The sequence below is a fragment of the Cyprinus carpio genome, chromosome A9, assembly GCF_018340385.1.
Source record: "Cyprinus carpio isolate SPL01 chromosome A9, ASM1834038v1, whole genome shotgun sequence".
Taxonomy (NCBI): domain Eukaryota; kingdom Metazoa; phylum Chordata; class Actinopteri; order Cypriniformes; family Cyprinidae; genus Cyprinus; species Cyprinus carpio.
In genome coordinates this window covers 21,580,073-21,608,048 of record NC_056580.1, presented here as the reverse complement: position 1 = coordinate 21,608,048, position 27,976 = coordinate 21,580,073, and the positions used below count along the sequence as shown (strand labels likewise).

Genomic DNA, 27,976 nt, shown 5'->3' with positions numbered 1-27,976 from the left:
TGCCAGTTTACACACAGTAGTTGAATAAAAACTTTCTTTATTGTTGTCCAAAAATATACAATTAAATACAACAGAATTATTGTTTTGAACAAAATACATTCAACGCTATCATTCAGAAACCTGGAAACTATGTATGAAAACAAATGAACCAGTTCTAAATTTGTGTTTAAGTACAAGGAGATTCACACTAAGATTTAATTAAACTTAATGGATGAGGCACACGTCTTGAGCAAATATACTGAATCAAAAAATTAAAATCAGCAAAAATAAAACTGTTGAGACCAATAAGCAGCAGATAAAGGACATTTTCTTTCAAACTGAGAGACTGGAAGTGGTATTCAGCAGCTGCTGTTATACTGAATCATCTTCAGTTCTCTACAATGTCTAAAAGACACTTCAGCTTAAGGTCACACACACGTTCCTCCTCTTTCTGACTCGACAACTCTCTTTTCAAGGCCTGCAAACGTTGTAACAAAGATACTGGTCTGTGTTTTTCAAAAGATGCAGCAGTCTGTTCCACTTCTTCAAATAAAAAACAAAAGCATGTTTAAAGCATTTATAATAAAAGCCGCTTTTTAAATTCATATTAGTTCTAGTTACTCATTATAGTTACGCTAGAATACTGTACTTGTATGTGAATGGTAGCAGCAGGGTGCTTGGAAGAGGAGGTCCTAACTAGAGGAGGTGCACAGAGGAGGGTGGAGGGGAGGAAGAGAGGAAAAGAAGCAGAGGACAAATGATCCACTTCAATCCGACGCTGAATCTGCTCTCCGATTCTAGATATGCATATAAACAAAATGAATAAAATTGACAAAATCCCATAATGCATCATTACAATTTAAAAGATGTAAAATGAGAATCTTCTCAAGTTTGTGTAAAACTCAGTTTAGTGCAAAAAAAAATGTAAACCTAACCTCTGGCCCTCAGCATTCATCTCCTGAACAGTTGAGAGAGTACGCTGAAGTCGCTCCATTATGGAAGTCTGTATTCTGTCTGCATCAAAGAGTCTGTTTATTTTGCTAGGAGATGATATTTTCTCAACCAGGTCAGCCGTTTCAGTCTCCTTTAAAAACACAAAAATAGAGACTTCACGCAATTATAGTAATGCAAGTATATTAATCCAGTTTTGAAGTTGTCTGTGGTATAACTCTACCTGTATATGGACAGTGCCAGCAGCAAGATGCTTTCGGGAGGGGGTCAAGGTCACGGGCATAGAGGTCAGGTTAAGAGGAAATGATGAAGGGTGCAAAAGATGTGCTTCCATCCAATGTATCTGCTCTCCAACCCTACTGATATGTTAAGAAATGGTTACTGCTAACATCCAAGCAAAAAAAAAACTTTAATATTACAACTATCAATGCTAAACTCTGGCCCTCAGAGTTCATAAGGCCATTATTCTGTGTTTATGTGACTCTGGAACAGCCTCTGCTTGGGGAAATGTCTGGCCGCAGTGGGGGGCCTGACTTGATATATCAGAAAATGTTGCAATTTTGTTTGAATCTTTTATTGTAAGACCGGTATGTTATATAAGATTATACTGTGAATAATACACATGTAAAAGAGTGATAGTTACACTTCTGAGGCCTGCTGTTTTTCCTGATATGTCAGTTTCACAGCCTTTATCCAGCTGTCAGGGGGCTGGAAATTCTTCAGACTGTCTTTGTTAAAGTATACAAGAATTTCACCATCATCCGTGAGGGCATCTGTGATTATAAGAGTCAAAACATACATTTTTAAACAATGGAACATGCTCAAAGCTCGTAATTGGCATTCTGTTACCAATCTGTTATTGTCACCTTTTGCCACAAGAGGTTCCAAAATCCAGTCCATCATACGATGCTCTACACACAGGCATATGATCTCATCCCAGGGAATTTCGTGAAAGGACGGTCCAATCTCCTCATAGTCATCCTCATCTGCACCGCTCACATGAAAGTATTGGTAGTTCACTCTTCTTAGCAGGATCTCCAGGCGGGACATTAGAATAGGTTGGCTTAAGGGTGAGGTAGGGATTTGGGATACATACTGGAATATATACAAAAAAAAAACTAAACAGTAAGCTCTAAAACTAGATAAATGAAAAGAAAACTATGTAAGGTTTAACTCTGCATCAAATACCTGAACTATGAAAATTCTGCCAAACAAAATTGATTACATCAGACTGGTACTTAAAACAAAACCTACCACTAATGGGAGGCGGATCCCACTCAGGAAGTTGCCGACTGAGGATGGTTCTCTTTAGCCACTCTAGGTGTTCTGGAGAGTTCCAGGAATGATGAGGAATCAGCTCACTGTTCTCGGGGAGAGAGAATTCAGGAGGTGGCCAGCAGAGACTGGACAGATGCTCTGACGAAACCACACCTGCTAGGAAACTCAGCACATTGTTACAGAGCTGCACGATAGGCTCTGGGTGCTGAGACGGAAGACCCGCATGCTTCCTGTCTTGCTTGTCTCGTTGTAGTCTGGAGTAGAACTCACGGCACAGGCCTAACTCAACGACCTGCAGCAGGGTCTGAGAGGACAGGACTGGGCCAGCGGGAGAGTGGGCGGCAAGCCACCTGATGATCTGACTCATCTGAAGCAGATCAAATATAAAGAGAATGTGTAAATATATAATACACTTTACATTTTTAATAAATATATTGGTGGATTCAAGATATCAATCTGCATTTTGTCTGAAAAAAAAAAAAAGTTTTTATTTGAGTTTAAAAATAGATAAGCCATCTTGAAACGTTGGGCCGCAATGATTATTTTGCTACAATTTAAGCCAATAACTATAGCATTAAAAAGGTGACATGTATAAGTGGATACTGATACAACCACATATATCACGGATCCTTAACACAAATATTTTAAACCATATTAAGTAAGAAATGTCAAATGGGACAATGTTGTATCTGCTCCATTTTATGTCAGTAACGGAGTGAGACAAGGAGGAATTATGTCTCCTATTTTATTCAATGTTTATATGGATGAACTGTCAGACCAGTTAAATAGGTTAAAAACTGGCTGTCTTGTGGGCAACACTGTTGTTAATCATCTAATGTATGCAGACGATCTTGTCCTGCTCTGTCCTTACAGCGTTGGGCTGCAGCAGATGCTGAAAGTCTGCTCGCAATATGGCTTTGATTATGATATTAAATATAACACTAAGAAAAGCCACATAATGGTAGGTAGAAGCAATGAGGATAATAAATCAACTTTTCCGACTTTTTATTTGTCAGACAGCCCTCTTGCTGTGTGTGAGGCAGTTAAATATTTAGGTCATGTGATATCTAATGACTGGACGGATGACAAAGACCTATACTGTCAGCGTTGTAAAATTTATGCTCAAGCCAATATGCTCATAAGAAAGTTTTATATGTGTTCTAACTCTGTGAAGTGCTCTTTGTTTAGAACCTACATCACACCGCTATATACTGCTCAATTATACTGCTCTAACTATAAGAAAAAGAGTATGCAGCGGTTAAAGGTAGCATACAATGATGCAATGAGGTTGCTGCTCCGTGTCCCTAGGTGGCATAGTGCCAGTAATTTTTTTGTGTCTAATAGAGTGCCAACCTGTGAGGCACTCTTAAGGCAACTGATGTTTGGTTTTATGTGTCGACTGGACAATTCAGTGAACCATATAATCGAAGCCCTAGTCAGTCCTTTGAAAAGCTGTTATAGATACACTTCGAGGCTTAGACGACACTGGTGTAATAGCCTGTATATTCTATAGGCTATTATGGAATTTTTATGTATTTTTGTATTTCCTTTCTTATGCTGTATGTTGTGTTATAAGAACTGTGTATTGTCAGTATTCTTTTGCAGACCAACCTGCTCTGAGCCTTGCAGGTCAGTGAGGTTTGCTGGTATATGGACAAAGATGTATTCAGAGATGAGACCATCTTTGACAAACATATTCAACATGAGTGCTGTGTGAGAGAGACAATAAAATAATCATATTGCATTCTTTAACAGTCTTGTCTATTATACTATATCTTTACTTCAAAACTTGCCTTCTTCCAAACCATGACCATTAGTACCACCCTCTTGGTTGCCAGTAACCACCACAACCAGTGGTACAGGACAGTGCCAGCAGCTGACCTGCTTCACCTGCCTCAGCTGAAGGAGGGCAGAGAGCAGGGACACATCCTCATCCTCTTCACCCTGTCCAGCACTGAGAGAGGGAAGTAGCATCAGCAGAGCATTGGTACCATGGAGCTCCTTCTGTTCCTCCAGCAGACATTGGTTTTCTGCACTCAGAGGGCCATGACACGCCTGCACACAAACACAGGGGTCAGTCAAGTCAATGCAGAGACATTTGGATAACTGGATACAAGTGAGCTTCATTCAAGAGTTGGAATTTTCCCTCTGTGGACTATTTTCTGCTCAATACCCCACTTGAACTGGGTAAATAATGTCAGAATTTGAATTTTTTTGGGGGAAAACTTCCTTCTGAAGCTTACCTTTATAGAAATGTGTACTTCATGAGTCTTTCCTCTAATATTTGTCAGGCTGTGACTGATGCACAGCGTTTTCAGTTGCCCTTTGAGTTCTTTCTCATTCTCTTCGGATTGGATTTCTTTACCCAATTTAACCTCAAGCCAGTGTGTCAGAATCCTATATGGAAACAAAATAAACAACAGAGGTCAGTTATGATTTTACATGTTTTAAGAAATTTTCCTGCAATTTCGTTCCTTACCTGCTTGCATAACTTATGTCACTATCAATGCTGCTTGGCAACAGAAGCGTGGCTTTCCAGAAGATTCTGTCTGGTGCATTAGGGGTGCTTTCTGCCACAAGAGTGGGCAGGTCAAGAGGCATCCATACACGCTCACTGCCAAAGAAGGATAATTAACCATACAGACAATCGTGGTGATAAAAATGATCTAAATTCTGCACATCTATGCCACACTGTCGCCCCACTGTACTGACCTCAGTAAGAGATTGTAGTAGTAGGACACTTTCATTTGATGAACTGCTTCCTGTCTCATTTTCAGCAATCTATAATATTAAAGTTCATTTCCAGGAACAATCATTAAGGATGATGACAAAGAAAAACATATCTAAGCACCACAAAAAACTAATTGAAATCTCCAATAACAGACCTTGTGCAGGAAACCGACATGTTGCCGGAATTACCCAGGTTGACCATCCCCTGGGCCAGGAGGTCCAGAGAGGGGTCGGAAGGGGCACTGGGTACAAGAGCCTTCAGTTTGAACCGCGGATCTACACAGCCAGGGGCTGCAGGGAAACCACGCATCTGTCTCTTTAGCTGACGACGCACGCCTACCACATCACGCCACCTAAAGTATATGCATATGTCTGTTCTTTAAAGGTTTCTGTAGGAGACCTATTCACACATTAAGAGAAATAATAAGCTCCTCAAACCTCTTGATGAACTTGCAGACACGCCTCAACTCATTGTCCAAGATCTCTTGTGCCATTGCAGCCAGCTCCTCAGCCAGCGTCTCCTCTACTATGCGGTTGCATTCCTCCACTGAGCAGCGGGCAATAAAAGCCGCCTTTTCTTCTAAAGCAAGCCTGGAAGGGAAGAACAGCATCAACAATTTTGCACACATTCATTAATGAATATCACGAATATTCATCAAAAGTCATGTTTCAACCAAAAATCTAAATAAAGAAATATTAAATTACAATAAATACATATATAATATAATAAACATTTTGGAGAAATTAAGCCTAACAATTAAAATAGTCAATGCCTAAATGTTTACATTGTGACACTGACAATTTACATGACAATAAAGCATAATCCACCCCCCTCCAAAATCTCATTACTATAATCTAAACTCTTATTTAAAATATATTAGATTTGTTTTTTCAATTATGTCAGATTAATGTTTTTATTAATGGCTTCATTTACTTTTGTCGAAACATAATTTAAATGTATTTCCCCATTTAATTTCAAAAAGAAATGTGACTTGTACATAATAATCCCTTATAACTTTTAATTAGGAACCCAAAGTTGACAGACAATAGCAAAGAAAACCTCAGGGAGATATTTATGTAGAATGTGGTACCTTATTTCAGCCTCTGCAGTCACTCTAATCCTCTCTGTTAGCACCTCGTCACTGATTATAGCACACAGCTCATCGCTGAACTGCTCAAGAAAGGCTTCCTTCCGCCTGACACCAAACACAAAAAATGGAAAAAGAGTTAAAAAACACCCTAGTTACTAAATGTAACCTTGATTCCCTGAGATGACCGGTATGAACATTGTGTGAATCATGCTGGAGAAAACTCATCCGAATAAATAATTTGTTAACGTTTATGTAGCTGCACAAACAAATGGCATTTCAGCATTTCACTGCCCCTCTATATATATATATATATATATATATATATATAGTAACCAGAGTGTTCCCTTTCAAAATGGTCTCTCACATTGCGTCAATCACACTTGGGGAATGATGTCCAGTAGCAATACCAAGAGCAAGCTCAATTATCTCCAATGGAGACTCTGCTGGACCAAACCCAGGAGGAGGCCATACCCCTAGTGGAGTGGGCCCTCACTCCAGTAGGGCACTTTCAGCCCACTAAGGTTTAAGTCAAGGCTACAGCATCAACTATACAGCAGGATAATAATCTCTACTTTGTGACTGGCAGCCCTTTAGACTGGCCTCCAAAGCACACATAGAGCTGCTCTGATTGCCGACACTGGATATGTCGAGAAGGCCCGGACCAGGCAAAGCAAGTTAGCACCCCAGTCATTCTCTGAGGCAGAGATAAAAGGGCAATGACCTGTTCTCTGAATGAATTAGAGAGCACATTTGGCACACTGCCTATAGGTGAATGGGACAGGGCCAACACTGAAAGTGGAAGTAAAGCCTCCAACACTCAGAACTGAACAGGGGGTTGGAAGGCAAGTGCAAGATTCCTTTGAGGGACGTCCAGCCTCAGCATGACTTAACCCTCTCCTCTTCTCTCCTGATGGATCAGGACAGCTTCTGTGGATCAGGGTCCAACATCACCTTCAGGCGGGGACAGTTGCACTTGGGGAAGGGGAAGTGCTTGATAGTCTGAGGGTGCTGTCAGAGCTCAGGCTCTGGCTTGTACTGAGGCTGAGTGGGTGACAGAGCAGGCTTTGCAGACTGACGAGTCGAAACAGCAACCGGACAGGAATTGGTGCAAGGCTTGTGATGACTTCAGTGCTGCAGTTAAGTGTTCTGCGAATCTGTCAACAGCTGGTCCAAACAGCCCGATGGGGGAGACTGGGGGAGTTGAGGAAGGCAGTCCTTTCTGCATCCTTGATCTGCATAAGGTTTAACCAGTTGTGGCGCTCGAGCACCACCAGGCTGGCCATTGACCTGCTGATCAACTGGGCAGTCATCTTTGTAGCACGCAAGGCCAGGTCAGTCGTGCTGCACATGTCCTTGAAAGCAGCAGGAACTGGGCTGGACTCATTCATGGCTCAAACCTTGAGGACCTCTATAGTGTGGAGCACTGAGCCAGCATGTCCAGACGTGGAATAGACCCTACCCGCTAGGGCCAAGGTGGTCCTGTAGAGCTTGGATGGATGAACAGCCTTGGTTTTCCATCCCAGAGCCATGGGTGAGCAGAGATGCATGACAACAGCCTCTTCAAGAGGGGGGAGCTTCTTATAGCCCCTTGGCTCGGCACCATCAACTGAGGTGAGGGCAGCAGAAGTAGAAGAATGGATGCGGGCTGAGTAGGGGGCACAACACAACTTGGTAAGTTCATTATGAACTTCCGGGAAGAATCATGCAGGTCTCTGATGGGGGGCTCGCTGACGACACCTTGGCAGGAACCATTCATCAAGGCGGCTGTGGCCGGGCTCTTCTTGTGCTGACCACTCCAAGCTGAGCTCTTCAACGGCCTTCATGAGGATGCAGATAAGCTCTCTTTTAACCCAAGGCCTGACATCAAGAGAACCCCTCGGCAGAAGCAAGTCGGGGTCCTCTACGGAGTAAGACCAATCCTCCGCATCAGAGCCTGCAAATGAGTCATCAGCAGCATCCTCCTCAGATCCTCTAAAAGAGACCATACCACTCGCTAAAGAAGAGAGGCGCTGATCCTTAGGGAAGAAAAACATAGAGGAATCATCTCACTGGGGGGATAATGAGGCACGCGGGCCATGTGTTAGTGTGAACTGGCTCATGCCCTTCTTCTCAGCCCTCTGACTCCGCTGTTTCTTCCTCCGAGGCTCCTGGAAGGAGAGAAGCAGGAAAGCATGAGGGGCAGGACCGCATTCACTACAGAAAGTGATCCGTGAATGTAGCGAGGCTCATGCTCTCGCAATGAGAGCAGTCCGTCTCCATGAGCGCTGCCTAAGTGTGAGAATGGCCCAAGGCAAGTAATGCACTCACTGTGCTCATCCTAAGTGTGCATGGGTGCCCTGCATGTGCCACACTCGTGGTGCAACATTTTGCAAAACAAACTTTGCAGAAATTTGCCTTTAATCTTCAGCAGAATGCAGCAGAGGAGAAGTGCTGTGAGAAAGAGCGACTTTCCTATGCAGGGGCTCTTAGCAGGCTTCTTCGTTCTTTATCTTCGGAGTCCAGCGAGGAGATGATCTTCTGAAAGATTCTGTCAGCCCCGCCCATTTTCCCAGGCTGAAATGCAATTGGTTTGTGCAGCTGCACAAATGTTAACAAATCAGGCTTCAGTATTCAGAGGAAAATGGAGTTACCCTCTAGATTCATGCAATATGACCGACATTTCGAAAGGGAACTTAAAATACACAATACAAAACCAATGTATTAAAAAAAATGAAATGGGCACACACCTGGCTTCTTCCTGCTTGCGTTTCTCCTCTGTGATTCTCTCCTTCTCAGCGATGATCTCTGACGTGGACAGTTCTCTCAGCAGCTGATTTAAGACTTCACTAACAACCGTTTCCAACTCACTGTCACTCACACTTCAGGACACACATGGGCATATACATTAAGACAGAAACACTATGATGAAAATTTGTTTATGCTTAATGGAAGTGAAATCTTCTGGTTGACAAATAAAACCTGTGGGTCAGAAAAGAAAAAGTTTCTACCTGAGGGCTGCAGACACATATTCAGCAGCTGCACGGGTTAAATAAGAGACCTCAGCTTCCACCACCTCATTAAGCACCGCATTCACCTCAGCCATTATATCCTGCCAGAGATCACAGTGTCATCAGTGAGCTTATGTATGCACCATAGTGTAGGACTTTGCAGTTAAGGCTGAAAAGTGTCTCACCTGATCTGTGTAGGCTGGTTCTGTTTTGGGTGGAGGAGATGGAGGTCGGACTGGTTGTGGGGCTAATATAGGTTGGAAAACCAGCTGTGGCACCAGAGGAAGAGTGGAATCTGTTTGGTCCTTTTCTCCGGTTTCATCCGCGTCATCAGGTTTTACAGGCTCTGTCATGCAAGGGTGGTCCATGAACAGCCGTGGTTCAGCCAGAAGCCTTGTTGTCACCTGAGGCCTGGAGTCAGGCTCCATGAAGGGCTTCAACTCCTGCCTCTGTGAATGAGCTGCCAAAGACAATATTGTAATATTTACAGTAAGTACAAGTATACTCTAATTGTCACTAATGAACTAAGGATCAAAATGCATCCACACCCTTCAGGGCAGCTGGTGGAGGCTCAGAAGACAGACCGTCTCCTCTGTACTTGTTGTTGGAGTCAAAGCTGCAAACGGGATTGTGCTGGGGTGGGTTGGGCAGTGGTCCACCGTTCACCTCACCAATCAGAACTGTTCTCTTCCTTTCAATGACCACAGACTTCCTCTGCGGTAAGGAGAAATCAGACTCCTGATAGGCAGTGCGACTAAGTTCTACCATGCTGAATGAAAGACAAAATAAAGCATTCGTTTTCAAAAAATTCTGCATCTCCAAAATAACTTTGGATACTATTGCACTAAGAAAATATCTAACTTGGTAAAAATGTGCTTGCTAAAATCAAGAAAAAGAAAATAAGTAGGACATACCCATCATTGATAGTAAGGCCATACTTTTGAATAAACTCTGTGGCTTCACTGGCATTGTGGAACATGAGCATTCTAACAAAGTCCTCGACTGGATAAATGGTGGATCTTTGGGATCCAACAGTAAAGGCCACATTGAGGATTTTTAGTGCCTTCCTTCTCACCTAACCGAACAAAGACAAAAAAACATTTTGTAATTAAAGAAAAAGGTGTAACGAATGCCAAAGTACTTCATAAATGCTGGCTATACAACTACCTTCTGGTTCTGGGTAAGATTAATTTACCTGATTGAAGTATCTGTGAAGTATGCAGCTGCTCAAATATGAAGCTCCACTCACAAGTTTAAAGAACCGGACAAAGTTATTGCTATTGAGTGCTGCAAAGGCCTGCACGGCAAAATCCACCTCCCGAGACTCCCGTACCTCTTTACGGAACTGCTGCACCTCACTGCATTGACACAAAACAAATCAATTTGTATCCTTTACTCCATCACTGCAAATATGTGTATTACCTATTTACATTTTATAAGTTCATGAAATGAATCCATAAAATTTTTATTTTTAGTGACGTAATCTACTGTTTTGAGCTACAGGAATGTCTTGACTATTGCAATGTTTTATTTAAGCTGTTCTTAATGGACTGCCTAAAAGATCTGATTCAAGGTTCAAAATTCAAAATAGTGTTCTGGTTATCTTTACTGCCAAAAAAAAAAAAAAAAAAAAATACAACAAAAGCAAGGTTTTACCGAAGAATATCTCCATCATTGAGTTTAAGCAACACATTGTACTGGCGGAACTCTGCTTCATTTGGGCAGTACACCTCCTTAGTGGCTAAGTCTTGATACATCTCCTTTAGACTCTGCAGGCATTTTGTCATATTTTCATTGTTGATCTTTGTGTCAAAAGACATCATGGGTTCCTGGCAGAGGTGATGGGCGCAGTGAATGTGGAAACGGGTACATTTCTCAATGAGTGATACTATTTCTGGATCACATAGATGCTGCTGGGTAATGTCCTGCAGGAGAGGTTTAGACATATGATTATTACAAAAAAGACATAACAGCAACATTATATTCTCACTGACATATTTTAAATCAATTAGTTTTAAATATTTTAATTAAAGTCAACAGTTAGACACTTTAGAAATAAGGCCTTTGATCAAGCAGATTAAGTTGTTATGCCCACCTTACGAACTCCTCTGGTTCTGTTCCAGACAAAGTCATACCAGTCACGGTAATTGCCCTCACCCTGGTCCATAATCTGAGTTACGAGGTACTCCATAGTCATGCTTAGCACAGGAAGTGGTCTAAGCTCATGAGGGAGAGGTTCTTCCTGATCCGCCGAAGACCTGCTATACTCTTTGATGGTAGCAAAATGATCCACCTGAGCAGAAGGGAGCATTAAGTCAATTTACTCAAAAGTAACAAATGCATTCAAAGCAAGTAACAGTGTACTATAAAAACATTAAAGGCTTCCAAACATTAATATTTATCACTTTAATTAATATTTATTACAATAAATGACAAAGTGTCTTGTCATTTTTACTCTGCCACAAAACATTAACCTTGGCCAGATCATTACTGGACTGTATTGTGATCAACACAAACCTTCTCTGTATCTGGAATAACCTCAAAGACACTCAGCTGGTTGCGGGTTTCTCTCATATACCGCTCTTTCTCTGGACACATATCAGGGCATGTTCCCACAAACACTTTGGACATATCCAGGTCTGTTCTTTTGGGTCGAGCTCAGAGACAAAAATAAAAAAAATTGCCCAATCATTTATATTCAAATACAAATATAAATAAAACAAACAACTTAAATAATATTATATCACATACAATATAATTTTATGATTCTACACTAATAATAATACATGCTGCATTTACTTTATTATAAGTTCAGTACTAAATTGTATCAGAGCCAATTAAGGCTTTACCTTGCCGTAAAATCTTGTCTCTCTGCTCTAGGAGGCGGTATCTCTCCTCTGCTGTTTCAGCCACCTGACCAATCAGAGGCTGCAGTACTGAGGGCAGGTTAATAATAGGTTGTTCTACACTCCGCTCCTCTGAGACTGACTCCAGTGGCGCCTCACTCTCAAACTGGAGTATTTTAGCAACAGCCAATTTTTGGATCGGAGAGCTATAACATAAAAACCACATGCAGAAATAAATAGTTAGGCCAAATATGAATCATGCAAAGGGACTGTTTGGTATTACACATCTTAAATTACCTTTTAGTAAGGGAGCTAGTGGTGCTGATGGGCACTACTCTGGGGAGAGGCTTACGACTAGGAGAGGACTGCAAAAACGCAGCACCAGATTCAGAGTCCTCTGTCAAATCTTTGACTTCTGAAAGTCTAGCATCCTTTTCACTTGGACCTGTAAGTGACAATCACTTCATAAGCATATTTATTTATATATGAATGTATTTGTTTATTTATGTTTTAACACCATATCAGCAACAATGGCAACAATTTCAATACATCATTTACAATAACAACATTTTCTTAAGAAAAAATCTTTATACAAAAACTGTCTCCTAGTATATTTTCTAAATAATATTGTTTATTGTTTATCATTTAAAATTGGACATTCTATTAAAATATGTTTTACATTCAAAATATTCTTGTACAAGTCACAGACTGGTTTCTCTTCTCCTTTCAATAATAGTGATTCTTGAATGTCCAATTCAACATCTTGTATATACAACTTCATAAGCATAATAGTACGAAAGTTAACATTTAGTTAACATTAGTGCTTTTGCTTAATTAAGACCAAAACAAGGTATAAAATCACATTTACACAGCATTTCTCTAACATTTCATTTTTTTCAGAAGTTCATCAGTCTGAAGCAAAGAAATCATGTCCTAACTTTCTGTGGCCCCTGTGTTGTTAAATTCGATTTGTATTGTAACTTTTAGCAGCCAAAAAAAAAATATGAAAAAGTGAACTTGACCTCAAACAAGTTTAGTAGGGCCTGATTTGTTTTAGTGGAGATATAGCAATACAAAACATTATATGATTGGAATATTTGAATAAATCCTTTCTACATTTTTCTTCTTCAAAAACACTGTTAGTGCATTCACTGATAATGCATTTTGCAGTGTTATTTCTTTAAATCATATTTTTGTCGACAATATATTTTAATTAAAATAGTTAAATTATCAAAACCTTTTTCATCATACTAATGAAATAAACACTTCATTTTCAGCAGTAATTCTATTGGTGACATTAACACTGCACTTAAGAACAGCCGTTTGCAGTTTAACAATCCCACAAGGCCAAACTTAAATTCACTCACTTTGCTTTTTTCTTTGCCAAAATATCTGAATTTCAGTCCTCTGGAACAGCTTTCCCTTCTTTTTGGCTTTGGCTGCAGATGCCTGAAATAGATAGAGTTCGTTTAAATAATCACAAACACATTCATTAAATGTAACTACTTTAATGGCAATGAGCATTTTGTACTATGTCTTTGACTAGACATGCTCACATGATCTTGGAAATGCACAATGGTCAGATTCTTCTGAGGCCTGCAATACACCTTAAGCACTTTCCCAAAGTGCCCAAAATGCTGTATGACAAGGTCCTTCTTGTTAAGGTTGGGCGGGATGCCTTTGCACTGTATAACAGTGGCATCAGTAGGAGAGAGACCAGCCAAACTGTCTTTGCTCTCCTTTCGAGAAGCACGTCTACCTGGAGTGTTTGTCTGTGGTTCAGGCTTGAGTGCTACAAAGACAAGTGATCACAACTATGTTAGCAAGAAAAATCATTTCAAAATAGCTTAGGATAAAAATTAGGTATATTATAGACCCATATTGTAGACTTTTTTTTTTTTCTTCAACATTTATCAAATTCAGTCAATATTTAACGAATGTTTCTTTCCACCTTTTTATTTTAAGAACACCAATAATAAATAACACTTTTAAATGTAAGCATCCACAAATCTCAAAATAAATATACTATACATCATAATGTTGTGATGTCTAAATTCACTTTTAAATTTGAGTTTTTAGTGTTTTTGTTATTAACTTCACTTACTTTAATTTACTTTCAAAATAGTAAAGAAATAGTACAGAAACAGATTTGTCAATAACATGAAAATAATCTTATTTTAATATTGGTGCGCTCCTGAAAAAAAAAAAAAATCACAAGAAAAGACATGCAACTTACAAACTTCCTCAGCTTTTTTCAGTACTGTGGGAGCCTGCGATCTCGGAGGTATAGTGGCCACATCACTGGCTGGACCAGGCGGATCTGGTCTATCTGGAAGATGATCTTCTCTCTTCACTGGAGTGACTTTGGATTTCATTAGCTCAGACAATGCATTGAGAAAAAGCCCTCCAGCCGGGCCACGAGTTCTCAACAGCGGGCGTTTGGCAGGTTGTCTTGGTCCATCTGCACCAGTCTCAATAATGCTTTTAGTTGCATTTGGATCAACCGGCTCCTCTTTACGTTTTATGCCAAAACCAACAAAAGCTGTTTCTCCTCCACTGCTCTGTCCATCAGCTGCTCTATCCTCCGTTCTTTGTGGGGCTTCAGTTTTTGGGACCCCAAATCCAAAGGATCCAGTGCCAGTACCCCCAAAAGCAGGCATTTTGGTATCTGATTGAGACTGAAGGGTCTGTGCTGTGAAGCTGAAGGTGGACGGAGTCGTGGGCTGAGAAGCAGGCGTACTGGTGCTGGAAGGGTTGGCTGGCTGAGAGAAGGTGAACTGAATGTTGCTGCCACCACCAAGCGTCTCCTTTTGTGAAAAACTAGCATTAGAAAATGAGACAGAAGGAGCTGCTGCTGGTTGTGAGAAGCTGAAGCCCAGAGTGCTCTGCTTTAGGCATGAGAACAGTGAACCGCTGGAGGAATTCTCCATAGTACTAGTCACGGCCTTGGACGGTCCAACACTTTCAGAGGCTAAAGACAGATTTGAGCTGAGAGGTTCGGGGCTGATGCTGAAAATAGGTTTAAAAACAGCATCATTGGGTTGCTTGAAACTAAACTGGTTCCCACTAGTGGGATTATCAGTCCTACCCGCTGTTGAGGAGCTGGATGTGGCAGTGGGTACAGAGAGGGCAGAAAGCTGACCAAAACTGGGCTGGTTGCTAACAGTGCTGCTGAAGCTTGTCAAAGACTGTGAGGCACTGGAGGAAAGACCAAATGCAGAAGGCTGACCGAAAGCAGAGGTCTGATTCTGTCCTGTAGCTTGAGAATATGAAGGCGGTGGCTGTCCAAATCCAAGTGTGCCTTGACCCAAACTCGACTGCCCAAAGGCTGGGGCTGTTCCCAGAAAAGAGAATGATGATGGCTGCCCCAATCCTTGTGATAGCCCACCAGTCTGGCCAAAAGTAGGCACCTGACCGAAGACAGAAGACTGTGGTGTTGGCTGGCCAAAAGCTGGCTGACTAAAAGCAGAAGGTTGTCCAAAACCAACACCCTGTGCTGTGTTCTGCTGGGGAAAGGGCTGAAATGGGTTTCCAGACTGAATACTGTTGTTTGGTGCCTGAAAGGCAGTTTGTGGTCCACCAAAGATGTTTGAAGGATTCATGATGGCTGGAACAGCAACTGCTAAGATTTACTGATGTGATCCTGAGCAAAAATCATCAGCTAGTCATGACCAACGACCTCTGAATCCTCTAAAACAAAGATACAAAACAGTTACAGACGACTTTCCAGTTAATCTAAAACCAAATTTGAAATTATACATACAAATAATGTCTGCATAATATGTGCAAACCCAAATTAAACATGTTTTTAAAAGCTCAAATAGTTAATGATAAAGACGAAATGCTGCTCTAAACACTGAACGCTTTTAACTTCCATCCACCTGAATACTAACAACATTTGTATTTATTTCATATATCTGCATTATATATGCAAAAGTCAAAAACACTTAAAGGAACAAGGAACAAACACTGTAAATACTTTGGTGCTGATATCGTCGCAATCGGACAGGAGGCTGTTTATCTCTCTTCTTCGTGAACTGGCCCCTTGATCCATTCAACGAGCTTGCTGGCGATTGCGGCCTCTACAGGCAGGCAAGAGCATGACACCAGCAGATCACGAGAAGTGCTGGAGGTGAATAGGGCTTGGGCGTCGTGACGTCATTACTTGGCGTGGCCGCCATGCTGATGGCCTCCTTTCCTGCTACTCGGACTACTGCGCAGTGTTCAGACATACTCCCTCTCAGCCGTGTGTCTTTATTTGATTAATTAAAAATCTATTTCAACCATGGTAAACCGTTGCTGTATTGTGGGGTGTAAAAGCGCAACACATAATCGCCCTTTGAAAAAAAAATGGATTAACTTGCCACTGCTTTCCTGCTTGGAGGCGCGACCACGGAGACCAAGTGAGGTATAATATCTGAATATTAATTTATATATCTTAAGTAAACACTGAAAATAAGGGAAATTTCCTGGGCTACTCATCCAAAAAAAACGGAAAAATTTCTACATTCATCTTTCTGTTGCTGTCCCTCTGCTGACAGCAAAAATTCGTACTACAAAACTGCTGCATTAACTAAGCGAGATTGTGAAGCTATGTCTAACGTGACTTTGCTTACATTGGTGTGAAATTGTGCTCTCACAACAACCACGCTGTTATCTTAAAAAGGCCAATATCACGCTAAGGTTGCTTTCAAGTAACGTTAAAGCAAAACGATGGTTTGAAAATATCTGTTTTGCTGGAAGGGCAACTGTGTAGCAACAGGACAACAGCACAGAGACTGACAGGTCCGATGGAAGGGCTAACGGGATATTTTACAGGAAAATACTACAACGGGAAGACAGCGGGAAAAGAGCTCAAATACATGAGAACCCCGGAAAAAAACGGGAGGGTTGACAGCTACTAACTAAACTTTTGAAACACATAAGTTAGTTAAAAGTACATGTGAATGGTTGTTAGCACTAACGGTTACTAAACTAGCAACTAGGCGGAGTGCAGTTTACCTTTGTCCGGATTACTGTATACTGTTTGCCTGCTTTATGATCTGCAGCTCCTTAACCCATCCCTTTTGTGAACTGCACATGAGACTCCAATGACTTGTAGCTTCGGAACTGTTCTGAAGTGTAGGCGCTCACAAAACAAACAAGGTAGCCGAAGATATCTGTAATGCAAAAGTGCGGCAGCAACTCGTCGTCGGTGCTCCACTCTTTGTTGGGATTTTCATATTGATCCAAACCGTTAATAGTGCCTATTTTGTCCACATACCGATCCCTGGCATCCCTACTTAGCGTATCCCTGTAAATCCCACAACCTTATTCGCGATTTTAACATATTTTTTTTCTTTCTCCCAACTCTGTTTCCTTCTCGTTCGACTTGCTGTATGTTTACATTCACGACGCCATCAACATGGCCGCCACGTCCCAGAATGCAACGCGGCGCCCAAGCCCTATGGGCTAAAATCCATTTAGGTAGTAATACGTATCCCTTTCCACTAATAATGACCAATAACACAAAACGATAGATTTTGGATTCATTAAAAGGTTTAATTGATTTATAAGTTCACATAATGCATTTATATATGTCAACATACTGAAATACAATCCACAACAACAATTTAATGGCAAAAGTTATACAGTACAAAATATGATGGGAAAAAAAGTATTTTTCACAGTGTTATACAGGGTCCTTTATACTGCATATCCCAAAACACAACAGAATTACATCCAGACAGAGGTAAAGAAGTTGACATATTCACATGATTCACACTAGTTGATAATTTTCATATACACCGGCAGCTTATATCTTGCTGAAACATTGGTATTGTTTAGCTAGCTATGGTTCAGATGTCTTCTGTCTCTCCACAAAGTGGAGGTTAACCTGTCGGTCTGGCACCAGCACTGTCCGATTGAGTGACTGAACCTCACCCACTGTTGGGTCAAGTCTGATTTCAAACAGCTTGATTAGCTGGAATGAAAAAGATACAATTAAAAATCACAATTAATAATGTAATATAATTGTCTGGCACAAATTCAAAAATAATTTCAAAAATTGTAAAAAATATTTCTTACCCTCGCCATTGCCAGATGCAACTCCAGTTCAGCAATGCGACGGCCAACACAGCCTCTGACTCCAAAGCCAAATGGGATTGACCCAAATGGGTTGGGTCTTGTTCTGCCGTCTCTGAGCCAGCGGTCAGGTTTGAACTTTCGTGGCTCTGGGAAGACTTTCTCATCATGGCTGATGGCATAGTGGCACAGAGTGAATGTTGTCTGTTTAAAAAAAACAGCTGTTTTAATGATGCTTATTTCTAAACTGGCAACCCTTTTTTCATCCTAACAACATGGAGACAATTTACCTTTTTAGGGAAAAAGTGGCCACCAATGACAACTTCATTTTCTGCAATAAGACGAGAATTCATGGGCACCACAGGGTACATCCTGCACATAAAATCACAGAGATTATAATATGCAGTTATACACCACTTGTCAAAAGTTTAGAATAATTAAGATTTTTTTTTTTATGTTCCTGAGTCTTTTATGCTATATATATATATATATATATATATATATATATATATATATATATTATATATATATATATATATATATATATATATATGCCACTTGAAAGTTTGTGAACCCCTTGCAAATCTGTGAAAATGTAAGTCATTTTAACAAAATAAGAGATCATACAAAATGCATGTTATTTTTTATTTAGTACTGTCCTGAGTAAGATATTTTACATAAAAATGTTTACATTTAGTCCACAAGATGAAATTATTAAAATAACCCCATTCAAAAGGGTTCTTAATACTGTGTGTGGTTACCTGGATGATCCACGACTGTTTTTTTGTTTTGTGATGGTTGTTGATGAGTCCTTTGTTTGTTCTGAACAGTTCAACTGAGCACTGTTCTTCAGAAAAATCTTCCATGACCTGCAGATTCTTCAGTTTTCCAGCATCTTTTGCATATTTGAATCCTTTCCAGCTGTGACTGTATGATTTTGAGATCCATATTTTCACACTGAGGACAACTGAGGCACTCACTGAGGACAATTGAGGGACTCAAACACAACTATTAAAAAAGTTTCAAATATTCACTGATGCTCCAGAAGGAAACACGATGCATTAGGAGCCGGGGGGTGAAAACTTTTTGAATTTGAAGATCAAGGTAAATTCTACTTAATTTGTTTTCTACGGGAAACATGCAAGTATCTTCTGTTGCTTCCGAAGGGCAGTACTAAATAGAAAAAAATATATATTTCTACAAAATAAGAAAAATTCTTCATCCTGTTCAAAAGTTTTCACTCCCCGGCTCTAAATGCATCGTGTTTCCTTCTGGAGCATCAGTGAATTAACCTTTTTTTTTAATAGTTGTGTTTGAGTTCCTCAATTGTCCTCAGTGTGAAAAGATGGATCTCAAAATCATTCAGTCACTACTGGAAAGGGTTCAAATATGCAAAAGATGCTGGAAAACTGCATCTGCATGGAATGCAGGGCATGGAGGATTTTTCTGAAGAACAGTGCTCAGACCTACAGACTTTTTCCCATGATACCCATACCTGGAACTGATTACCACCCTCACCTGTTCCCCATTTCCCAGACTATTTAAACAACTCACTTACAGTACATCCACTCCTTGCAAAGCCTTGTTTTGCTCTGGCTGACATTTCTGAGCATTCCATTGTTTCCTCTTGCCTTGCCTATATATGACTCTGGACTTGTTACCTTGTTTCTGACCCTTGCCGCCAGCCTACTGATCTCTGCCTCGATTGTTTGGATACTGTTTATGATTGTTTGCTGCCTGTATTTTGACTATGACTCTGTTTTGGATATTGTTACTGCTGGTGTTACCTTGTTTCTGACCCTTGCCTGTTTTTATTTCTACTGCTTCTTTTAATAAAGCCATAAATGGGTCCCATCTACGTTGACACTTCATTACACTTTGACGAATAGAACGTTCAAAAAACAGAATTTACTAGAAAGACATTTTGAATAAATGCATTCATTTCTTCTTGTTTTATCTTCCTCACCCCATATTTTTATATGGTAGTGTATTACAGTTTCCACGAAAACATTAAGCTGCACAACTGTTTTCAATATTGATAATAATAAGAAATGTTTCTTGAGCACCAAATCAGCATATTATTATGATTTCTGAAGGATCATGTGACATTGAAGACTCGAGTAATGACTGCAGAAAATTAAGCTTTGCTATTACAGGAATAAATTACATTTAAAAATATATTCATATTATAAAATATATTCATATTATGTTATATTTAGCCTTGGTAAGCATTAAAGACGTCTTTTTAAAGACTTCTTAATTATTCCAAACATTTGACCAGTAGTGTATAGTATACGCCGAATTTGCTTTTTGGGTTGGCATGTGTCAAATGTTATTTTGACTTCTCAAAGATGTACAATATTATATTACAAAACAGAATTCTCAACCTTAATGCTTCCTTGATGACAGCTTTGAGGTAAGGCATGCTGTTCACTTCCTGTGCAGTTGGGATTCTGTCGTCCTTTAAGACTCTGGTTACATCCTGATACAGAGCCTCTTGAGCTTCCGGATCTCTTGAGAGGAGATACAGTGCCCACAACATAGTGTTGGAGGTCTAGAACATGAAGAAGAACAAATATAATTTAAAAACTCATACATATTTTGCTTAAATATAGTCAAAGATACATTAAATGTCTCTTACTGTGTCCACTCCAGCCAACAGCAGCTCAGAAATACTTCCATAAACATCTTTACTGCTCATCTTCACATTGGAAAGCAGGTAGGTGAGATACTCCCCAGCAATCTCCTGATTTGCATCCACACGCTTCTGAATGGCCTCCATCTTCATGTCAATCATTTTTCTGGCTATGCATAATCCATAATACAAATATGCATAATACATAATCAAACTGCAAAACATGCCTGTATCTCTTGTTGTCTATCTGAAGAAGATGCATGAATTAATAAGCTTACCAAATTTGAATATGCCCTCCCAGCCATTAATGTACCACTGCCAAAATGGCAAGTAATTGCGAGTCCAGTTTGGCAGCAACACCACAGGCATGCTGTAGGTGAACATTTGTGCAATAGAATTAATGAAATCTTGTGTCTCTGCAGGAATCTCCTTCTCCAGGCAGCCAATGCGTGTCTCAAACAGAATAGAAGAGATCCCTGAATGAGAAAAAGATCAGCAAAGAACTATATAGTATATAGTAGAAGGATGCCATTTAGTCAACTTTCTAAATGAAATAACTCAATGAATAATAAAACAATAACAATAAATCTTTCAATACTTTAAACTATTTTATTAGGTTTTAATAAAAAATACATAATATTTCCATAATATTTTAATATGCAAGCAAATGTTTGATAAAAACAATAGTTCCCACAAGGACCAGCTGTATTATGAATATTTGTGGTGGTCAGTAAGATTTTGTTGAAACAAATCAATGCTTCCATTCAGCAAGGACGCATTAAATTGACCAAAAGTGACACTAAAGACAATTATAATCTTACAAAAGATTTGTAACATTCTATTCCAAAGAGATGCAACTTTCTATTTATAAATGCTGATACAAATAATGACATATGTTGCTTCTTTTATGCAGTTCTTTCACATAGTAGTGTCAGGTTGGCTCCTAATTATCATCAGGGGAACATGTATCTATTAAAGGGATACTCCACCCCAAAATGAAAATTTTGTCATTAATCACTTACCCCCATGTCGTTCCAAACCTGTAAAAGCTCAGTTCATCTTCGGAACACAATTTAAGAGATTTTGGATGAAAACCGGGAGGCCTGTGACTGTCCCATAGACTGCCAAGTAAATAGCAGTGTCAGGGTCCATAAAAGGTATGAAAATCGTCGTCAGAATACTCCATCTGCCATCAGATGTTCAATCTGGGTTATATGAAGCGACGGGAACACTTTTTGTAAGCGAAGAAAACAAAAAAAACTACTTCATTTTACAATTCCTTTGTCAACAGTCTCCTCTGTGTCTCTCCATATCACTGCATGCTGTGTATGCTCTTCTGTGTCATTAGCGCCACAATGATGCGCTGTTTCTAGGTGTATTTAGCTTTGATTTGAAAGGAAACAGCGCATCCTTGTGGCATACGCAGCATACAGTGATATGGAGAGACACAGAGGAGACTGTTGACAAAGGAATTGTGGAATTGTTTTCTTACAAAAAGTGTTCCCATCGCTTCATATAACCCAGATTGCACGTCTGATGGCAGATGGAGTATTCTGACGATGACTTTCATACCTTTTATGGACCCTGACACTGCTATTTACTTGGCAGTCTATGGGACAGTCACAGACCTCCCGGATTTCATCCAAAATATCTTAAATTGTGTTCTGAAGACGAACAAAGCTTTTACGGGTTTGGAACGACATGGGGGTAAGTGATTAATGACTAAATTTTCATTTTGGGGTGGAGTATCCCTTTAAGGGCATTGTGAAAAATCAGGTACATCCTTGGGAATCTGTAAGCTAGCTGTATCTTCTGTTGTCTGATTTTATCTCATTTTAAGTGCTTATGGAAAGGAAATACCTTCAAGGGAAAAGCGATAAAGCTCATTGGTCATGTTAGAGACAAGATCACCGGTGGGGCTCATCTGCCGCAGATAGTAAATCCGTTTGATGAAGTCTGTGACCACCGCATTGACCACATCTCCATACTGCACTGAGTCCTTTGGATGCAGCATGCGTTTGTTCAGCACTGTCCGCAGTTTGTACCATTTCTCTCTTTCTCTGTTGAAGAACATATTGTCTTTTCAGAAGGGCAACAACTTGCTAGAGTTCATAAGTTTACATAACATCACACGGCTACATAAGCCAAATGCACTTTGGCCTTATAAAATCTCCATACATGACTAGTCTTGCATAATGTTTTTGTTATAAAACAAACCTATGTTACAGATACAGAGCAATTGTGTCAAAAGTTTTTACTCTGTGAAAGGGCCGTATCCGATGCCTTTCATGTCACGGTACTCTGTCCACAAAGTCATGTCTCCTCTGGAAGGAAACTTCTCATCTTTTCTAAGGAGTTCCTCCAGTAAGTCCACACTGTTTATTGAAATGGCTTGGAAGTTTCCAGCATTCACTTTGTACAAAGGTCCATAAACCTGGTTTTCATATAACTGCAGAGATGAAAACAAGTGGTGAAGAACAAAGAAGATGTGCTAGTGAAGAAACATCTGGTTGATTTAGAGATAGATTGCATTGTTTCAAAGCAAAAAACAAACATCAGACTGAGATCACAACAAGTATACAGAATTATTTAAAAGTGTTCATTTATACAAGACAGTTGTTTCCTTTCTATTCAACGTCCTTAAAAGTAAAAACAGTGACAGTCTGAGTACATAAAGGGTGGCATAAATCATTTACAGTCACATGATATACAAACTATGGCTGTGGTATCTCTCTGTACCTGCAGCTCATGCATGCGATTCAGGTACCCTTTAAAGATCAGTGTGTACAGCATCCTAAAGGTTTTGATCTCTGGGAGGTCATCCACAGTCTTGAGCTTCCTGTGGCTGTCCTGGACAGTGACAGAAGAAGCAGCATTATCCATTGCCCCTCTCCTGATGTCCATGGCCACTGCCATGCGCCTCAGAAAACTGAATCCGATCCTTCTTTCTGCAGAGCTCACTGCAAAAATAACAGCCATTATGCAAGCGGGGAGAAGAATGAGGGAAACACCGATCCTGTTTCACATGGGAGGGAGAGGGAGGTGGGGCAAGCCTCTCTAGTTAACCCTTCACTATCTGCTGTAAAGTAATATTGTGTGTGGACTAATGTTTTTAAAGGTGAAACTCCATTATCATGCACATAATACTGTAAGAACACTGCCATCAACTGGAAAATGTTCTCCACTTTAAAAATTCCAAACCTTTGTCGTTCCTCTGTGGAACACAAACGCTGCGATTTTTCATCCAATGAAAGGAAAGTTGACCACGGCTGTCCCTGGTCCCTATACTTTTTCAAATAACAGCAGTGTGAATATTCTGCCATATTTCTCCTTTTGCGTTACACCAAAACATAAGGTCGGGCAGGTTTGGAATTACATTAAGGGTGAGGAAACAATGGAAATGCTCATTTTGGGTGAACTATCCCTTTAACGTTCACCTTTCTTCTAGTTCCTACAGGGCACCGTGAACAAACGCAAACAAAAGGTTTTGAATCACATACCAGTTTACAATGACTGTTTTCCTTGAAGGAAATTTGCTGTTAAGTACATTTTTTTTTCTTTCAATCTTCTAAAAAGGTGAGATAACGTATTTAATATTGATGTTATGAACAAAAAAATAAAAATTGCGCTCTGAGCTAAGTAAACATTATGTCCCACTTACAAAATTACTGCAAATGAAACATGATAAATAGTGCATCTGTTGTTGCTAAACCAATAACAATAGAAAAAAATTCACAAATTTTTCACAAATTGGATTTTATTACTCCAGTGTGTGACAAGCCTTTATCCAGGTGTACATTTCAAAGAAAGATTCCTTCATTCTGTAAATCACTCGCCTGTTGCTCAGTCTGCGTCTTACAAAAGTCTGTATTGCCTGTATAGTCTTCAATCCTTCATCTCTGCAATGTTTTTGATGGAGCCAGCCGGGTCTGTCTTATAGAGCATGAAGTGTCCTTGCACCTGAGCGGCGCTGAGTTCTGGGTGTGCTGCCAGCGCTTGCTCGGCAAACCGCTCAGCCTCAGCTACAGCCTCCTGAGGGTAAAACCTCCGGAACATCTGAGTCAGCTGCCAGTGAGAGCAGTAGCCCACATACTGCTTCAGATCCACACGGCCAGGTCGCACAAGAGCTGGATCAAGCTTCAGCACACAGAGGAGACAAAAAGAGAAAGGGGAGAAAAGAAAACAATACCATGTTATAACAAGGAAAACACAGGCGTTCGTGAATATTGGGTACTTCACTCATTATTACTGGATTTAAAAAATGCAAAAAGAGCTATTTTAAGATAAACTAGAGCATTATCTATTGATGACTGAATTAGAGATTTTTTTAAACATATAAAATATATTTTAAATATTAAATATAAATTAAACTGATTTTATGTGAAACATATTGTGTATATATAAAATATCATACACATTTGGATAATTACTCAATTATCTGCTAAAATCTGCTTATCACTACCTTGAACTGTAAAACACAGTTTATTACCACTAATCTTCCTTGTGTTAAAAACAAAAAAATTATGCACAATGAACACGTTGCAGTATTGAGCTTTACCTCTCAATGAAATTAGTTGTCATGAACACAATTCGGGCCTCTGAAGATGCCACTCCATCCAGAGCATTCAGAAGTCCACTGAAAGTGAGTCTTCCCATGCCTTGATAGGCCAGCGGATCTGAAGATTAAATGAGATCAACAAGAGCTGAAATATTCCATGGTGCTGTTAATGCCATGGCTAGAGACCTATCTATTATTACAATTAATCACATGTGATTGTAATTACATTATATTATAAACAGATAGTGAGAATTCATAAGCACAACAGTCTGTGAGACATACTCTCTGTGGTAAGCAGCTCCCGGCTGACGAAGGCTGCATCCACGTCCTCTAGCAGGATGATGCTTTGCTGTGGAGCGACACTCAGCAGGTGGTTGAGGCGATCGTCAGACAGGCTGCGGTCACTGAGACTCATCAGACAGATGCTGTAACCCAGCTCACCTGCTAGCGCGGTTCTGAAATACCAAAAGAAGGGTAAGACTTGGGACTTGCAGTCATTTTATACCATCAAAAAAATTAAATCTGATGTTATTTGCACAGCAGTATAAAAATAGCAACTTATTCTGTTTGCATTTTGTCTAGTAACAGATTATTACAGTTAATAAATACATACATAAATACATATTATTACAGGTATATGTAGTACTGTTCATAAGTTTGGGGTCTCTAAGATTTATATTTTTTTTTTTAAAGAATTCGCTTATGCTCACCAAGGCTGCATTTATTTAATAAAAAAAAAAATACAATTTAAACCAACTGCTTTCTACTGTAATATGCTTTAAAATGTAATTTATTCCTGTGATGCAAAACAGCCATTACTCCAGTCTTCAGAGTCACATGACCCTTCAGAAATCATTCTAATATGTTGATTAGGTGCTCTAGAAACACTTAATATTACTATCATCAATGTTGAAAACAGTTTGCTTAATTTTTTTTTTTTTGTGGAAACCATGATACATTTTTTCCCAGGATCCTCTGATGAATACATTTTTTTTTAAAAGAACAGCATTTATTTGAAATGGATAGAATAAAAGAATACAACTCGGTCCTCTGAGATTTATATTAATATTGCTGTAACTTTGTCTGTCTGCACCAGACTAATCTGCACTCTGTATAAAATCTATACTTTAGAAGACACTATTATTCATAGCAACATCAACTGTAAACAAAGCAACTGTTCTTACATAAAGCTGCTCTTTCCGCAGCCTGGGGGTCCATACAGCAGATATCCCCTTCTATATGGAATGCCTGATTGAAACATATTCAACAACACATTTGCAATACAAAAACAAATCACAAAATAAACAAAAAAGCAATACTTAATTATGACAAAGACTTCAAATTACATCAGATGCATGCAGGCATTTTTTCCCTGATATGCAAAAAAATTAAAATATATAAAAAATATTTTTGTCACCTCTGTCAGTGTACCACTTAGGATTGCCAATGAACTCCTTTACATCATCCACAATCCTCTCCGCCACACCATTCTCTAGCACTACTGAAGACAGAGGTCGTCGTCGCCTTGGAAACCCAAATGGCCTCCACTCTGCTCCAAGTGCAGTGTACATCACAGTTCGGCCCTCCTCCTGCCTTAAAGCAAGTTCACGTGCTGCACGGACACAGAATCAATCATTAAGACTGCAACGTATTTTTAAAGAATTCAGCTGACAGTCTTTAAAACTATACATCTGACGGCAGGTTCACAACACTGCTGAGTGTAGGAAAGAAAGAATAAAACACAATCTAGCTGCTCATACCTTCTTGAAGTATGTTGAAGAATATTTGCCGGTCTCTGCCCAGAGCAGTAAAGGTGACGGACTCCCAGGGCGTTCCAGTGTGCAGGTCCACCATCTGCTTTTCTCTGGTCCTCTCCACTCTGATCCACTTCCTGCCATACCTGAAAACACAAAGCCTCAGTCAAAGAGATGGATAACTATGTGCTGGAATGATTTCTGAGAGAAAGTCAAATCAGCAGAACATTGAATATAAACTGCCCAAAGTAACATCACAATATATTCTGATCTTACCAAATGATGTGGTTGCCTGGACTCGGATGGAAGTCAAACTGTGTATGGACTCGTCCACTCTCATGCTGCATGTATGAGGTCTCTACACTCAGATGCTGGGTGTTTTTGGCATGTTTAGTGATCCAGCTTAAGAGCCAGTGATAACTTTTATCTCTGCTTGGGACCTCCAGTGTGATCATGTAATTTCTCCTAAAGAAGACCATGCCAACCTGTGCCCCCTTTCTGGCAACTGCAAGTGCTGTACCAACACCAACTAGTCCAAATCCTGCCCCAAAGTAAGGGTTGTCCTTCAGAGCTCCAATGAAATCTGACAGGGTCATGATGAAGGTGTTTTTTTAGGATCTATTATTCAATCAGTAAAAGCCTATTTGTCCCTTCATTGCAATATGCAACCTAAATTCACAGCAGATGAGGTGAAATCATTTTCATTTTAATTTTGATGAGAGCCTTGAGACTGACAAAACACTATACCAAGCTGTCACTGACCAAGTCGATCTTTTTATTTAAATAAATGCAGATTTAAAAAATCTCTATACTTACGGCAGAACAAATATCAAACCGCATTTAAGAAAGAACATTCTTTCTGTAAGCTTTAAAGAAACGAAAAAGATGCGAATAACATGCAACATAGCACACCCTTTCTACAGTAACCCAGCGTTGTGAACAAATCGGGTGAGTCGAATCTTTTCAATGACTCGGTTGAAACGATTCACAAATCAATCCCACTTTAAAGGCGTTTCACTTTGAACCGATTCTTTCAGACCAACTGTTCAAAAGAACCGATTCACTAAAATTAAATGAGCAAATCACATGGCGACCTCTGTGCTG

At 39.8% G+C, this 27,976-nt stretch overlaps 3 protein-coding genes across 3 annotated transcripts; all 3 read right to left on the bottom strand.

The window, feature by feature from the left end:
• Positions 1-20: 20 nt before the first annotated feature.
• Positions 21-15,941, bottom strand: LOC109088802 (germinal-center associated nuclear protein-like). Its single transcript, XM_042764125.1, has 30 exons — positions 15,842-15,941; positions 14,099-15,552; positions 13,419-13,654; positions 13,230-13,311; positions 12,160-12,307; positions 11,866-12,068; positions 11,534-11,673; positions 11,112-11,309; positions 10,673-10,941; positions 10,212-10,374; positions 9,931-10,091; positions 9,565-9,785; positions 9,202-9,476; positions 9,017-9,117; positions 8,756-8,887; positions 6,030-6,134; positions 5,377-5,529; positions 5,094-5,291; positions 4,921-4,989; positions 4,688-4,822; positions 4,452-4,605; positions 4,002-4,263; positions 3,820-3,917; positions 2,181-2,575; positions 1,797-2,068; positions 1,574-1,703; positions 1,154-1,289; positions 915-1,063; positions 629-776; positions 21-523 (listed from the first exon to the last, which is right to left on the bottom strand). Exons 2-30 carry the CDS (start codon positions 15,462-15,464, stop codon positions 368-370), a joined length of 6,255 nt encoding a protein of 2,084 aa, XP_042620059.1. The 5' UTR covers positions 15,465-15,552; positions 15,842-15,941; the 3' UTR covers positions 21-367.
• A 1,726-nt stretch (positions 15,942-17,667) lies between these two features.
• LOC109088733 (sterol 26-hydroxylase, mitochondrial-like) lies at positions 17,668-23,596 on the bottom strand. Its single transcript, XM_042764122.1, has 9 exons — positions 23,300-23,596; positions 22,819-23,009; positions 22,421-22,620; positions 20,839-21,036; positions 20,567-20,730; positions 20,313-20,479; positions 18,216-18,297; positions 17,929-18,129; positions 17,668-17,824 (listed from the first exon to the last, which is right to left on the bottom strand). The coding sequence occupies exons 1-9, from the start codon at positions 23,537-23,539 to the stop codon at positions 17,693-17,695; spliced, it is 1,575 nt and encodes a 524-aa protein (XP_042620056.1). The 5' UTR covers positions 23,540-23,596; the 3' UTR covers positions 17,668-17,692.
• Positions 23,597-24,299: 703 nt separating this feature from the next.
• On the bottom strand, positions 24,300-27,937 carry LOC109064884 (mitochondrial chaperone BCS1-like). The gene is made up of 7 exons (XM_042764123.1): positions 27,149-27,937; positions 26,879-27,018; positions 26,536-26,730; positions 26,303-26,366; positions 25,401-25,573; positions 25,119-25,236; positions 24,300-24,697 (listed from the first exon to the last, which is right to left on the bottom strand). Exons 1-7 carry the CDS (start codon positions 27,466-27,468, stop codon positions 24,658-24,660), a joined length of 1,050 nt encoding a protein of 349 aa, XP_042620057.1. The 5' UTR covers positions 27,469-27,937; the 3' UTR covers positions 24,300-24,657.
• Positions 27,938-27,976: the final 39 nt, after the last annotated feature.

Bases quoted from the DNA above. Each gene is read 5' to 3' on its own strand.
- LOC109088802 (XM_042764125.1), bottom strand. From the start codon at position 15,464: ATGAATCCTTCAAACATCTTTGGTGGACCACAAACTGCCTTTCAGGCA. The intron at 3,918-4,001 runs GCAAGTTTTGAA...TCTCTCACACAG, and splicing joins TGGTCATGGTTTGGAAGAAG to CACTCATGTTGAATATGTTT. The intron at 1,290-1,573 runs GTAACTATCACT...TTAACATATCAG, and splicing joins AAACAGCAGGCCTCAGAAGT to TAGGGTTGGAGAGCAGATAC.
- LOC109088733 (XM_042764122.1), bottom strand. From the start codon at position 23,539: ATGGCTGTTATTTTTGCAGTGAGCTCTGCAGAAAGAAGGATCGGATTC. The intron at 20,731-20,838 runs GTAAGCTTATTA...GATTATGCATAG, and splicing joins GGAGGGCATATTCAAATTTG to CCAGAAAAATGATTGACATG. The intron at 17,825-17,928 runs GTAAGAAATATT...TTTTCATTCCAG, and splicing joins TGCATCTGGCAATGGCGAGG to CTAATCAAGCTGTTTGAAAT.
- LOC109064884 (XM_042764123.1), bottom strand. From the start codon at position 27,468: ATGACCCTGTCAGATTTCATTGGAGCTCTGAAGGACAACCCTTACTTT. The intron at 26,731-26,878 runs GTATGAGCAGCT...GTGTCCGTGCAG, and splicing joins CTTCAACATACTTCAAGAAG to CACGTGAACTTGCTTTAAGG. The intron at 25,574-26,302 runs GTAAGAACAGTT...TTGGTATTTCAG, and splicing joins TGCGGAAAGAGCAGCTTTAT to AACCGCGCTAGCAGGTGAGC.